The sequence below is a fragment of the Fusarium musae genome, chromosome 9 (assembly GCF_019915245.1).
Source record: "Fusarium musae strain F31 chromosome 9, whole genome shotgun sequence".
NCBI lineage: Eukaryota > Fungi > Ascomycota > Sordariomycetes > Hypocreales > Nectriaceae > Fusarium > Fusarium musae.
This window is the reverse complement of record NC_058395.1, coordinates 1,882,965-1,896,993: the sequence shown is the minus strand read 5'-3', so window position 1 is coordinate 1,896,993 and position 14,029 is coordinate 1,882,965. Positions and strand designations below refer to the sequence as shown.

Here is a 14,029-nt window from a genome sequence, read left to right as displayed (position 1 = left end):
CGACCCCAGGTCCACGACTCTCACTTCCTTAGTTCCTCATGACCACCAACCACAGCCTCATGGAATCGTGTTGACGCTACCCAAACAATCATCACGGCACCTCCCAACGCAGCAGAATGGATAGCTCTCAAGCGCCGCTGATCGCGGGTCACAGCGACGAAGAAGAGCTTGAATATGATGTTGCTCAAGGGTCTCCCGTCGAAGCCGGCAAGACAGAGGGTGGAATGCCCAGCTTGTTCGTCCTGGTCTTGACGTTTGCTGCTGGTATCAGTGGTCTACTTTTCGGATGTAAGAATCTTTTGAATAATGTTTTGGCCTCAAAATCGTGCTGACGGCAAGCAGACGACACAGGTGTTGTTTCCGCAACCCTCGTCTCAATAGGCACATCACTCTCGAACCGCGAATTAACCTCGATGGACAAATCGATTATCACATCCTCAACCTCGCTATTTGCACTCATAATCTCGCCCTTTTCATCCGTCCTCGCCGACCGACTCGGGCGTAAGCACGTTATCCTCTACGCGGATATCCTCTTTATTGCCGGCGCACTACTACAAGCATGGTCTTCTACAGTCCCAATTATGGTCGCTGGGCGGTGTATTATCGGTGCGGGAGTTGGCGCAGCCAGTTTCGTAGTGCCGCTCTACATAGCCGAGATAGCACCCGCTGCGCATCGTGGACGGTTGGTGACGCTGAACATCATGTTCATCACATTGGGTCAGGTTATCGCGTACATCGTTGGTTGGGCTTTTTCGACGTACGGTCACGCGGAGACAGGATGGCGGTGGATGGTCGGCTTGGGTGCTCTGCCTGCCATTGTTCAAGGGAGCATGATTGCTTTCATGCCCGAGACACCTCGATGGTTAGTCAAGGTTGGCAGGTCTGGCACAGCGAAGGAGGTGATTCGACGAGTCAATGGCGACACCTTGCAACACAATGCGGATGTCATTATTAAAGAGATCGAATTGGAAGTGCGAGACGAGTACGAGGCGCAACGGTTGCGCGACCTCCGAGCATCTGGCCGTTGGAAGTGGCTCGGCGGATGGGAGCTTCTGATCAGTGAAGGAAGAAACCGGAGAGCCCTGGCCATTGCTTGTCTACTCCAAGGCTTGCAACAGCTCTGTGGTTTTGTAAGTGATGACGGAAACTACGAACGCTACGAGAAACTAACAATCTATAGAATTCACTTATGTACTTCTCGGCAACCATCTTCACGGTCATCGGGTTTCAAAGCCCAACGCTTACCTCTATGGTAGTTGCCGTCACAAACTTCCTCGGCACAGTTGCTGCGCTCGGACTTGTTGATCGCATAGGACGAAGGAGAGTTCTCCTTTACTCGATCCCATTCATGATCGCTGGCTTGCTGCTGTCTGCGTATGGCTTCTCGTTCCTCTCGCTGGCAGCAGGAGTCAATACTACGCCCGATGAGCCGCCTGCCACATCGGGCCACGAGATGGCTGCCCTCACTATCCTCGTGAGCATTATGGTTTATGTCGCTGCGTATGCGCTCGGTCTGGGCAACGTGCCATGGATGCAGAGTGAGCTGTTCCCTCTGGCTGTTCGATCGCTCGGCAGTGGAGTCGCAACATCAACAAGCTGGGCAGCCAACTTTGTCATTGGATTGACATTCCTACCATTGATGGATCTGCTGAGTCCATCTTGGACATTTGTGTTATATGCTTGTATCTGTGCTGTTGGTTACTTTTTGGTCTGGCGCATTTATCCCGAGACGGCGGGTTTGAGTCTCGAGGAAGCGACAGCTTTACTCGACGATGGTTGGGGCGTTCGATGATATATCCTGGAATAGAACAAATATCATGGCATTGCAATTTTCTGATATTCTTTCTTGGCATTGACATTACACGAAAGCCTTATCTCAAGTCTTGGCCGTATGATCGAGAGTCTTCGGTGGGTAGCAAGCGGAATATCGTGAAGAAAACAATGCGGCTTATTTGCGGTAAACAGCGGCTAGTTTTGAGTGAGTGACAAGGGAAAGTGAAGGGAAAAAAGATCATCAAAAAGCGAATGGCGAGGAGGAATCGCTTTCGCCGAACCTGTTACATCACCTTGCATTGTCCAAGCTTTTCCAGAAAGCTCAAAGGTGGAACCACTAGGGGAGACGACTCGGCCGGCTCCCTCCATTGGCTGTTGATCTGTTGACGATATGCGCGAGGGAGCGAAGTGCATATGCAGTCTGTCTTGGTAAGATAACGGGATTTGAAAGCTGCTGAATAAAGCATGTGCATGATGGTCCAATTCTCGCAACTGACAATTTTCGGTGAAATACAGTTCACAAGCTCAGGGGCATCTAAATAAACGAGCTGGCCAATGCTACAAGGAATCTGCAAATACAACCTTTCAAAAGCATCGGATCTCTACAAGGTAACATAGGGGAACCAGTGGGGCAGGGGCATTTTTGGAACCTTTGAAGCCCAACAATGGAGCTGATTATCAAGAACAAGATTGGAATTTACGATGATATCTAGGTTGGTATCCATCCCACGGGATCTCGGCCCCGTTGGCTTGAGACACGGCCGAATCTTTTGCTTACCGAGATGATCCGCAGAGAAAAGAGTCATAACACCGTAACACGGGTGTTCTGAATAATCAACGTGCATCAGCAGGGTCAGGACGGATATAGTATACTTTTATCGGATATATGACCCCTTGTTGCAGCTCGGGCCTTGTCCCGGCGCCGGTGCCGAGCGTGGATGCCGAAGACAAGTGGGCCTCTTCCGTACCAAGCAGAAGATTTTTCTGTGTTGCCAGGGATTGAGGACTGTTAGTGCTTGTGTTGGGTCGATAGTTAGTAATGGATGGATCTCGTTTTCGTTCTGGAAGAGATTGGCACTGGGACTGGCGACTGGGCTTTGTTAACAGTGGAGTGGACCTTGTCCTTACTTATAGATGGCATCACCCCTTGAATCATGAATCTCCTTGTTCTGTTCTGCTCTGTCTCATTGTTCTCTCTACCTTAGATTAGATACAGACCGAAAAGTAATCGAGCCAATTCCCTCTCTCCTCCTCTGACTCGAACTTCTCAACGTCTTACCTGCATACGACCTCGGCTTGACCTTTTTCGTACAAATCATCACATTAGCGTCGCGATCCATCCATTCTCGCTTTTTCCCGCCAACCTATAGCGTCATAGCTGCAGCTTACAGCGACCAGACGTAGACGCTATACATATATCTACGCCCGCACACTTCTCTAGACTCACTAATTCCAGTTTTCTCGACAATTGACTCCTTCATCCGAACTGAAGTCGAAATACACAGTCGAGATGGCGGGGAATATCGTGGATCAGGAGCTGCTAGACGCTGAACGCGCTGCTTCTCCTCAGCGATACCAACAGCGCGACAGTGCTGAAATAGAACGAGTCATCTCCGCATCAACCGTCTCCTCCTCATCCTCCGAGAACTCAGCACGTCGACGGAGCCGCTCCATTGGCCAATACAACAGCATCAGCCGCATCTCGACCCAGAACGACCTGGAGCGTCATCCTACAGAACTCAGCAGAATACAAACAGCTCGAAGCCAACATAATGCCACCGTCGGAGGCAGTCTTCGTTCCCGCACAGCGTCGCGAGCTTCAAGAAAGCCCCTCCCCAACTTTGGCGCTGGAAAGCCATATCCTCCTCCTTTGCCAGAGCAGGAGCAGTATGTTGTTGAATTCGATGGACCCGATGATCCTATGCATTCACAGAATTGGCCGTTGAGGAAGAAGCTTATCACTGCTGCTGTTTTGGGGTTCACCACCATGACATCGGCCTTCACATCCTCCATCTTCTCCGCTGCCACTATGGTTGTTGCTCACGAGTATCATGTTGGCAACGAAGTTGGTCTTTTGGGAACGACCTTTTACGTGCTTGGTTTTGCTTTTGGTCCCTCGCTTTGGGCTCCTCTGTCTGAGTTGCGCGGTCGTCGTCTTCCAATTCTCATCTCCATCTTCGGTTTCTCTGTCTTTTCTATTGGCTGCGCAACTGGCAAGGATATCCAGACTATTCTTCTCTGCCGATTCTTCAGTGGTTTCTTCGGTGCTTGTCCTCTTGCTGTCGTTGCTGCTGTCTTTTCCGACATGTTTGACAACCGTACTCGAGGAACTGCCATTACTCTCTTCTCAATGTCCGTCTTTACTGGCCCTCTTCTGGCTCCTTTCATCGGCGGTTTCATTGTTGAGTCTCACCTTGGATGGCGCTGGACTGAGTATCTTGCTTCTATCATGGGTTTCACTGCTCTCATTCTCGACATCATCTTCTTGGAGGAGACCTACCCACCTGTCATTCTCATCGCCAAGGCGGCTGATCTGCGACGCCGCACCAAGAACTGGGGTATCCATGCCAAGCAAGAGGAAATCGAGGTTGACTTCAAGGAGCTCGTCCAGAAGAACTTTTCTCGACCTCTGCGCCTGCTCTTTACCGAACCCATTATTCTTCTGCTCTCCATCTATATGAGTTTCATCTATGGACTCCTCTATCTCTTCCTTACCGCCTACCCTCTTGTCTTTGTTGGCGTCCACGGCTTCAGCTCTGGTCAATCCGGTCTTTGCTTCTTCGGTATGATTGTTGGTCAGCTTATCGCTGGTGCTACAGTCATTGCTCAACAGCCTTGGTACATTCGCAAGCTTGCTGCCAACAATGGCATTCCTATTCCCGAATGGCGTCTGCCTAACATCATGGCTGGTGGTGTCGCCTTTGCCATTGGTATCTTCTGGTTTGGATGGTAAGTTACTCTCAAACTCAGCAATTGACAGAATACTAACTCTTGATAGGACTGGATACACCAAGGACATTCACTGGATCGTTCCCACTCTCAGCGGTCTCTTCACTGGCTTCGGTCTCATGTCCATCTTCCTCCAGGCTCTCAACTACCTCGTCGATGCCTACCTCATGTTCGCCGCCTCTGCCATCGCCGGTAACACATTCCTTCGATCTCTCTGCGGTGCTGGTTTCCCCCTGTTTGCCCGTCAAATGTTTGATGGTATGGGCATTCAATATGCTGCCACTCTTCTCGGCTGTGTTGCCGCTGTGCTCGCGCCAATCCCCTTTATCTTCTACCGTTACGGTGCCAAGATTCGCCAGAGAAGCAAGTATGCTCCCACCGCTCCTCCTGCCCCTAACTCTGGCTCTTCGGCAGAGGAAGACGAGAAGGAGAATGATAACGATACCGCCCTGGCTGCTGTCATCGCTCGTCGTGACAGTGTGGCCAGCGGAGCCAACAAGGAGAGCGCTTAAGTCTTATCACCATTTTCACATATCTTTGCGTATTTAATAACTAGCAGCTTCTGATGGAGTTTTCGGGTCACGCTTGGAAAAGGGCGTTTTATGACTTGGGACTCGTTGGATGATAATGGTGTAGCGGGTTTGCAAAAATGTCGTTTTGGATAGATACCACTAGGAAATTGTTCTATCATGATATGAGATGATCACGCAAACATCTCTTCATGTAATACCCTAATTAACAAAATGTTTCATTAAAAAGACCGATGCCTATATGTGCTGTTGCAGTCTACTGGACTCTTTACTTTGAGGATTGAGCTTGGAAGGAAATGCTGCGGGATGACTCCGATCAAATCCACAAGCACCATCGGGCAAATTCAGTATAACTAAATAGGGATGGCTTTTGAAATGATTCAATAATTTGAGATAAACAGGGTAAACTTGGTGGCCAAGATTTGCAACACCACTGCGAGAGCATCTCGAGGGATGCTACCATTCAGTTCCGGCGTTGCAGTTCACACAGAAGTACACATACAACAACGGAACGCATGCAGAATATATGAAACACTTATCAATTTGATTAAAGAGCTCAGCTCCATCCGAGTCATATCGACTGTCCTCAGTACAACCAGGGTCTGGCTGTTCCGTGTCTATATAGAATATACCGAGCTAGATATCATTTAGTCATATCGTTCCAGACAGTAGTGAATATACATAAGACAAACACAAGGGGAATTTCAACAGTATGTCCAAGCATGGGGTATCCGCAAGAATCCAAAAAATAGAAACATCAGGTCATAAAAATCGTTGCATTGCATCAACGCAACCACCACCGCTTTCACCCCAATCCAGGGCTGATAACGCACTCACCCACCCACATCAGTTGGTGACGAGCCCGACTGTTGTCTGATCCTCCATCACCCAAGGCAGGTCTCGGTTCCCAACGTTGATGCAGGTGAGGTAAGAGACACTATCGGGGGTGCGTGAGGTACCGCCCATATCGAGTTCGAGATTGCTGCCCATGAGAGGCCGTACGATCTCTCGGGCCATTGACTTGAGTTCATCAAGACGCTTCTCAAAACGCCGGAGGTTCTCCCGGCTATAGAGCTCTGGAGTGAGCTTGAGGAAGCGCTTGCAGTCATCGTGGCCGAGGAAAGATGCGGGATTATTCGAACCGAGTTGGCGATATGCACGGCCTACAGAATTCAACGGCGGGGCTGCGGGGGGTAAGGCGGCGACGCTGCGGCCGCCGTCACGAGAGGTCGTCCTGCGTCGCTGATCGGGAGGCGGCTGCGGAGAGGTGTTGTCGGCCAGCCATTGGCGGAAGAGGCTTATGGACAGCCAGTCGAGGTAGTTGTTGCTTGGGCCGACACGTTCACCACGGCTGTTGGTGAGCCCAAGACGGTACAGACGTCCCTCGATGCGACCGACCGTATCTTCCAGTTCGTCAACCTTGTCCTCAATAATATCCAAGACAATGTCGGGCAGGGCTGCACGCAGGCTGCGTTCCCCGACCGGCCACTGCCCAACGACGTGAATCAGGGCTTCCTGAAATATCACCCTACTGCGAGCTAGGTACCCGAGGCGCAAATATGAGATTGGGTATTTGGCGATTTGCTTCCAGAGCCGTGACTGGAACTGCAGCATGTGGTGATCAACTCGAGGTCCCACCACAGCAAGGGCGTCATATTGGTCGGCGAGGTTGAGCAAGCTCTTGCATTGGACATAGGCATCTGCGACATTGACACCATCGAGGTTGGGCGGGTAATTGTAAAATATGCGAAAGAGGTTATCATAGTCGCGCAAAAGGTCCTCGTCCGCTTGCGACAGCTCTTGGGCTGGAGGTGGGTGGTTGGACGAGAGACTGAGATTGGCGACAGAGCGAAAGAAACCACTTGAGGCCGACGAATTGGACAACGATCGCGAATGTGAGTGGGAGTGTTTGGAGCGACTCTGAGAGCGTGCGTCTCTTGCACTGACTGCAGGTGGAGCTGATGCAGGCCCAAACAAGGATTGTGTAGTATCTCGCGACGATTCGTCTCGCTGGACCAGCATTGGAATATCGTTTGGTCCAGATTTGGGGTCTAGCTCGTATCGCCATCTCTTCCTGGGTGGATGGATGCTTCCTCTTTGCGACACTGAGCTGACTTCGCTTGCACTGACAGAATCCGGTTCCGCGTCCTCTCCGATGCGGGAGAGCTCGTTGCCAGCCGGTAGTGCGCGAGCGCGAGACCACTGGCTTGATGTGCTGGTCTCAAAGAAACCACTCGAGCGCGTGAGCGTATGGCGATGAAGAAGATATCTGTTCTGCACGGGAGCAGCATCGGGAGGCGTATCGCGCGCGCGGACTATGATTTCTACATCGCCACTACTAAAGACTGGGAAGTCATTGTGAAGAGCGTGAGAAGTCCCGCCGGTATGAGATCTGTTGTAGCGTTTCGATCGCGAGTCTGATTGAGATCGACGGGAGACGACAGAGGAGGGACCGCGGCGGGAGACGGAGGAGGCGGTTGGAGGCTCCAGCGTGGACACCATGAGGGCTTATTCGATATGAAACGATTGCGAAGGTGACAATTAGGAGCCGCGCAGGGGGTATATGAGGCTCAGGAATGCGGCTGTGGCGGAGCGAAGGTAGATGAAGAGCTAACGATGAGGCTGGTATAGCTGATGAAAGATGCAAGTAAATTGTGAATCACATGGGGCGGGATGTTTTGGTTTGTTGCGGAGCGACGAGACAATATTTGGCCGAGAAACAGTTATTAACGCGACAGTGGGAGATAGTTAAGGGTTGAGACGAGGATAAAAGTTGAGAAGAAGCAGTAAAAATAAACAAGACGAGACAGGGCAATACGTGACTGTGTGTGTAATGGATGTACGAAGCATGCAGATGCAGGCCTTGGGTATGTATGTAGTGTGCACAGTAGAGACAAGGATAACCTGTGATGGTGGCACGAGGACAACAAGAGGCCGCTACAACCAGAGGATTCAAGGTAATGGGCCATGATCCAAAACATGCATTTCCCACTCCACTCAAACTGGCAAGGCTGTTTCTGCTCTTTTCTCGTTAGGGCCCTTTTATGCCTTGGAGGCGAATCATTTGAGACGGTGACAGGGGTTGGTGAGGGTCTTTTCTCTTTAGTTATTACCCGCATGGTTTAGTGAGAGTCTCTGTCGGGACACGACAAACCTGTCACTGACTGCTACGTTATTGGAGGCCTGTACTGAGGAGATACTGATCGATTGTGGTAGACGGGGTCCAGTGACGGTTGTTGTTTATTTACCTATTAAAAGTTTAATTCTTGTGTCGTGTTTTGTTTCTAACTATAGGTACCTGTGGCTGGTTTATAGTGCACTAACGCAGTTGATCGTTGTACAGGGTGAACGGCGCTGTTTCTAGAAGCTTGTGATTCCATGGTCGATCACTGCCTTGAGCGAAACTGATCGATTCAGATTGGTTCACGGTGTTTCTTAGCGAGACGGTATGCCCAGGTGTCGCCAACATGGGCATGCCAAGAGTAATAGAGCTTTGGTCTTGTTACTAGGATAACAGATTTCTTTGTCTCAAATGTCCATTCACTGTGAACATTTCTCAGCCACGATGGAGCAGACAGCTTAGCTTAGTTTCCAGTTCCTACGTTCATCTTGAAGTCGTCTAGGCTTTTCTGAGTTATCACAGAATACACTTGATCTTCCCAAGTTTACCCCAGTTCCCTGGATCTTGCCTAGGTTTACTAAGATTGCTCGATACGCACTATCAAGGTGCTTATTTCATAACTCCTAATACTTCACTCCTGAGTTATCAAGTACATCTCATCTCGCAAAGGCTCCTGTGCCGTCGTGATACAACACCCGCTCGGCCCCACTAGCTCGGACGGAGTTCAAACAATCAGACCCACTCAAGCTTCAATTGAATTCCGGCATCACCACTTTTTCCCTTCCTCCCAGCAACAGCAACAGCATCAGCCTCAGCTTCAGCCTCAGCTTCAGCCCTGCTTCGCCAATTGTGCTCCAGGCTCAAGCCGGAAATATAATGGAATGACTACGGCCTTTCGTGTATTTCATCATGCCCCTCGGCCAATTCAGATCAGCGAGTTCAAAGATGCCGTCGACGCTATTTGTCGTCCTCGGTTTCCAACCGCTCGCTTTGCGAGACCACAGCGTATAGGTAATTGGCCCAATATTTTGCAGTCTTATATGCGACTAACTCTCCTCTAGTACTGGCTATCAGTGGAGGCGTAGATTCAATGGCTCTCGCATTTCTCATGACCAAAGCTGTCCGCTCATTCCGTGGCATGAAAGTCGCAGATAACCCAGTCCATGGTGTTCTCGCTCTCGTTGTCGACCACAAACTACGTGACGGGAGCGGCCATGAAGCGTCAGAGGTTGCCAAAGAGTTGCGAAGGCTTGACATCAAGGCCAGTGTTTCTGCTCTCTCGTGGCGGGATGAGAAACGTCAAGGTCTCGACCCTCGTCAACTCCCCAATGTCGAGGGCCTCGCTCGAACTTACCGGTATCGCGCACTAGGCCGGTATTGCAGCTATCATGGTTCCAACAGTCTTTTCTTTGCGCACCACAGTGATGACCAGTACGAGACAGTCCTCATGCGATTACTTGGAGGGCATGGTTACCGAGGCCTGCAAGGAATAAGGGAGGCTAATTCGATACCCGAATGCTACGATTTACACGGCGTCTACAAGAGTGGCCTTCTCGACGACCAGCTGAGACCAACCCCTGCGCTCAGCTTCCGACCAGCTCTGAAGGAATTGAAACGTCTACGACGCAGAATTCGTGACGAGTTGACCCTTGAAAATACCAATCTCTTGGAAGATCTCCCTCAAGATCTCGTTCAATCGTACCCGGGATCCGAGGAGATCCGTGAAGTCTCCGACGTTCCATTTCTGAAGCCCTTGGAAGTTGAGGATGGCGGCGTCATGATCTATCGGCCTCTTATGGAATTTGACAAGGATAGGCTGATTGCTACCTGCGAAGCGAATAAGATTCCTTGGGTAGAAGATGCGACTAACAAGGACCCTACATTAACAACACGAAACGCTGTCAGACATCTGGTCCGAAACCACACCTTACCAAAAGCCTTGCAGAAGCCTTCTATCCTCTCTCTAGCCAAGAGATCAAGAGAGAGAACCAAGCTTGAAGAAGCAGAAGCTAGCCGCTATCTTATTCGGGAGGCCATTATTAAAAACTTTGATCCAAATGTGGGAACTTTGCTGGTAGAGTTCCCAAAGCTACGCAGCTTCAACAAACGTTTCAAAAGACGCTCTTTACATCCTGATAACGAACTGCGGAAGGACCGTCGGAGAGTTGTCGTGACCATCGCAGTCCGCAAACTTATTGATTTTGTCACCCCTGAATACCATCTCCCACCCCTTTCAAATCTCGAAAAAGTTGTCAATACCCTGGTCCCCGGCATGGCTCCCGATGCTAATACGACACCCAAAGCATTCACTGCCGCTGGTGTGTATTTTGATCCGGTAGTTAGAGGAACATCCATCAGATGGCTACTCTCTAGAGCCCCCTATACATCAACCCAACCCCTTCCGGTTGCAAAGCTGTACTTGCCTCCGTCATACATGTCACCGCCCCTAAACACAGAGGAGGAGTTCACGGATGCCCCGGATGCTTTCAGTCACAAGGGATGGGCGAGGTGTAAGCTGTTCGATGGTCGTTTCTGGATACGTATTGGACGTAACAGATGGCCTATGTGGCAAGTTCACCCCTATCGCGCAGAGTATGCCAAAGCATTCCGTAAAGCGCTGCCTCCTCTGCGAAAGGCTCGACTGGAGAAGTTGCTCAAGCACTACGCTTCGGGAAAGATTCGATACACACTCCCCGCTATCTACGGTGTCGAACGTAAGCGGGATCCATATTCTCAGCATATCAGTACGACACTGACACTTCTTGCGCTGCCGACTCTGGGCATCCGTGTGCCAGGCCTCGAGCGGTGGGTCAAGTACGATGTTAGATATAAAAAGGTTGACGTCTCGCTCCTCGGACATCAACCTCGAAGGGATTTCAGGGACCGCTTCGTCAGGCATCGACCGTTGTTTGAAAACATGTTCACAATTCGAGACAAGAGATTCCCGAAGGAAGCGCCCGAAGGCGTCAGTGATTCATTGATTTAGACGAGGTTTAGACTAGTTTTTATCATCGAGGGCCATGTTCTCCACAATTTGCTGTAGTTTCTTGCTAGCATCCTTCTTCTTTTTTTTTTGAGACCCGCTGGTTGCTGTTGATATCTGACAGAGCTTTATTTGATACATACTTGATTGTCGAAGATGTGATATTACTTGGTATTGGTGCTGTAGTGGGAATTGTGCCCCTTTACCTTAATCACCGACCACGTATGCATTGCTCGCAGCCAGACTCCGAGAATAATCCCCAATCTTCATTCAGACTATTACTGCTTTGCATAGCACATCTCCCCAGTACGGTAAGCGTATCAGACATAGTGTTGGGATTAGATGATGCACATTCTCCATATCGTGAGTTGTTGCGTGAGGTAGGAAATCGAGGTTGTAACTCGCAAGTAACTTGGCATGAAAAGATGATATGATCGGCAAAAATCCTACGGACTTCCGGTTCTCTTTATGGTTTCTTATTTGTCCTTGATATTCTTGTCTTCTGATGGTTTGGAACAATGGCCTTCAAGTTCCCTAGTTTGGGTCACGTCCCAATTGGAAGTAACAGCACCTTGTGGACATTCATGTTGACTCTCAGCTCTTGGATTAGAGACATGTCTAAGATTGAAAGCAAGAAATTTGAACAGGGCTGATATGTAAATGTTCTGCTCTACAAGTTTTCGAGTCTATAAGTGAGTAAAGAGCACGCATCATATGGACTCGTCTCCCACCACACCACCACCCTCATCTTGCTTCTCCCGGCGGCCATCGCCTTGCATCTACCAACAGAAAGCCATCAAATTGCTAGGGCACCTTGATTTCCTGCCTTTATTGCTCCTGCTTCGTCACTACACACTCAATCTATCTACTCCGGATCATCGCCCTTCGGATTCAATATTGCATTCAGGCCGTATTCCGAAGGGAGCTTATGGAAACACTGACGAACTGACTACCACGCCGCCGTTGGGGCCGCTTCATCAGTGGGCGGAATATCGACCCTCACCCTCATTTGACATTACTCCTGTCAACACGAAACCTGGTTGTCATGCCACCGTCCCTGCCACGTGGCCTATAGAAGCTACAGCACCACCCTCCCCTGACACGCTCGAAAGGTCATGAGCGACCGGTCCGAGATCGATTTCGATTCCTCTAGAACTTAGCTGCGGGAACTGATCTGACGAGGACTTCGAGGATGATGCCGATAATCAAGGCGACTGCACAGCTGCTCAAGAGGACTTCTCCTACACGGATGAAGACGAGACCCAGGCAGAGGAAACACAGCCCGACAGAACCCGAACAGAGGACGCCGAGAACAGCAAGGAAGAGCAAGATGCCGAGAAGCACTGCTGTGGTTTGCTCGGTATGCTGATTCTGGAGTGTCTTTGATGAGTTGCTAACCATAAAACTAGACTTGATTCCCTGCCAAGCCCACTCCATCGCCAGAGTTTCCGTTACCGACAACAGGACCGCCATCTCTAAAGGCCAAAAGAGGCGAAGAAGAATAAAATCCCAAGCTTTAATCCTGAGTGTTAAAGATTATCTGCTTGAAATCGCTCTAGACTCTTGTGTGAGCTCCCAGACAATCTCTGTCGTTTCCGTTCGCGTCATGGGTTTGTTTACCTCTCTGCCTTGGACGGTTTATGGGTTTTATGATGGGATATATCAATGTCTTTTCTCATCCCGCCCCTCCTTCGTACACCACAGAATCTGCCATCATTGATGAGGCCCACGAGCGCACATCCCTACTGATCTCCTCCTAGCACTATTGAAGGGCGCCCTACCACTCTTCCTTGATCTTAAGATAGTCATCATGTCCGCCACTCCGAATTTGGATATGTTCCTGAACTACTTCAGCTAACATGATTTTGAGGATGGCTTTTATGAGGTTCGTCTGTTGTTGACCGCCGTCGATACCCCCGGAGGCGCCCAGATGTACCTTGCTGCTCGGGAGTTTCAACCCGCCCAGTCCCCAGTCCCTGTCAAGCTAAAGCAGCCTCTCAAGCGAGGAGACAGCATGGCCCTCCAGGGTATCATCCGCAACAGTCGTCAAGGGAACCGGAGCTTCGAGCTTCGCACCATTGGCATTAGTATTGTGCCTCGTTTGTTAATCTGATAGCCCGGCATCAACCTCAAAGAGATTATGTCATGGATGAAGACCGCATTCGTCTCACTGCATACACTATCCGGGCGCTATGTAATATTATACTAACCTATCAATGAAAAAGCCTTAGCATGCTAGAAACAAGATCATATGCTATCCTGGTAATACAGTCAGTCGACCCCAACGAGGCTACACTACAGACCAAGGCCGCGTTCATCTCATTGCAACCACCAACAGAGCCAATTCGACTTTCCCCCTTATAATAAGAGGCATGACTGTCCTCCTTTAGCGGAAGAGGATTTGAAATCAGGCTGAGACTATCTGTCACTGTTGCGGCCTAGCCTTCAACCTCGCTCGCTGGTAATCATATACCTCGACCTTGATCAATACGAACTTTGTTAGAGCAGATAGTACCGTAGTCCTAGGTGTGTACTTGACTGATACCGCAGAGGAGATTTGATTCTAATGAAATAATTTCTTGAAGTACCTAAGGGTCGAATTCGTAGCTTATGTCTACCTCACTTTTCACGGCTTGAATAGTGACGATGCTTTAATGCTGGCCAAAAAGGTCT

General features: G+C 49.9%; 4 protein-coding genes across 4 annotated transcripts; 3 read left to right on the top strand and 1 right to left on the bottom strand.

The window, feature by feature from the left end:
• Positions 1-116: 116 nt before the first annotated feature.
• On the top strand, positions 117-1,792 carry J7337_011840 (uncharacterized protein; the record flags this gene model as incomplete). The annotated part of the gene is made up of 3 exons (XM_044829374.1): positions 117-288; positions 343-1,130; positions 1,181-1,792. The coding sequence occupies 3 exons, from the start codon at positions 117-119 to the stop codon at positions 1,790-1,792; spliced, it is 1,572 nt and encodes a 523-aa protein (XP_044676049.1).
• Positions 1,793-3,283: 1,491 nt separating this feature from the next.
• Positions 3,284-5,234, top strand: J7337_011839 (uncharacterized protein; the record flags this gene model as incomplete). Its single annotated transcript, XM_044829373.1, has 2 exons — positions 3,284-4,722; positions 4,772-5,234. The coding sequence occupies 2 exons, from the start codon at positions 3,284-3,286 to the stop codon at positions 5,232-5,234; spliced, it is 1,902 nt and encodes a 633-aa protein (XP_044676048.1).
• An 864-nt stretch (positions 5,235-6,098) lies between these two features.
• J7337_011838 (uncharacterized protein) lies at positions 6,099-7,754 on the bottom strand (the record flags this gene model as incomplete). The annotated part of the gene is made up of 1 exon (XM_044829372.1): positions 6,099-7,754. The coding sequence occupies one exon, from the start codon at positions 7,752-7,754 to the stop codon at positions 6,099-6,101; it is 1,656 nt and encodes a 551-aa protein (XP_044676047.1).
• Positions 7,755-9,254: 1,500 nt separating this feature from the next.
• On the top strand, positions 9,255-12,742 carry J7337_011837 (uncharacterized protein; the record flags this gene model as incomplete). The annotated part of the gene is made up of 3 exons (XM_044829371.1): positions 9,255-9,384; positions 9,435-11,338; positions 12,539-12,742. The coding sequence occupies 3 exons, from the start codon at positions 9,255-9,257 to the stop codon at positions 12,740-12,742; spliced, it is 2,238 nt and encodes a 745-aa protein (XP_044676046.1).
• Positions 12,743-14,029: the final 1,287 nt, after the last annotated feature.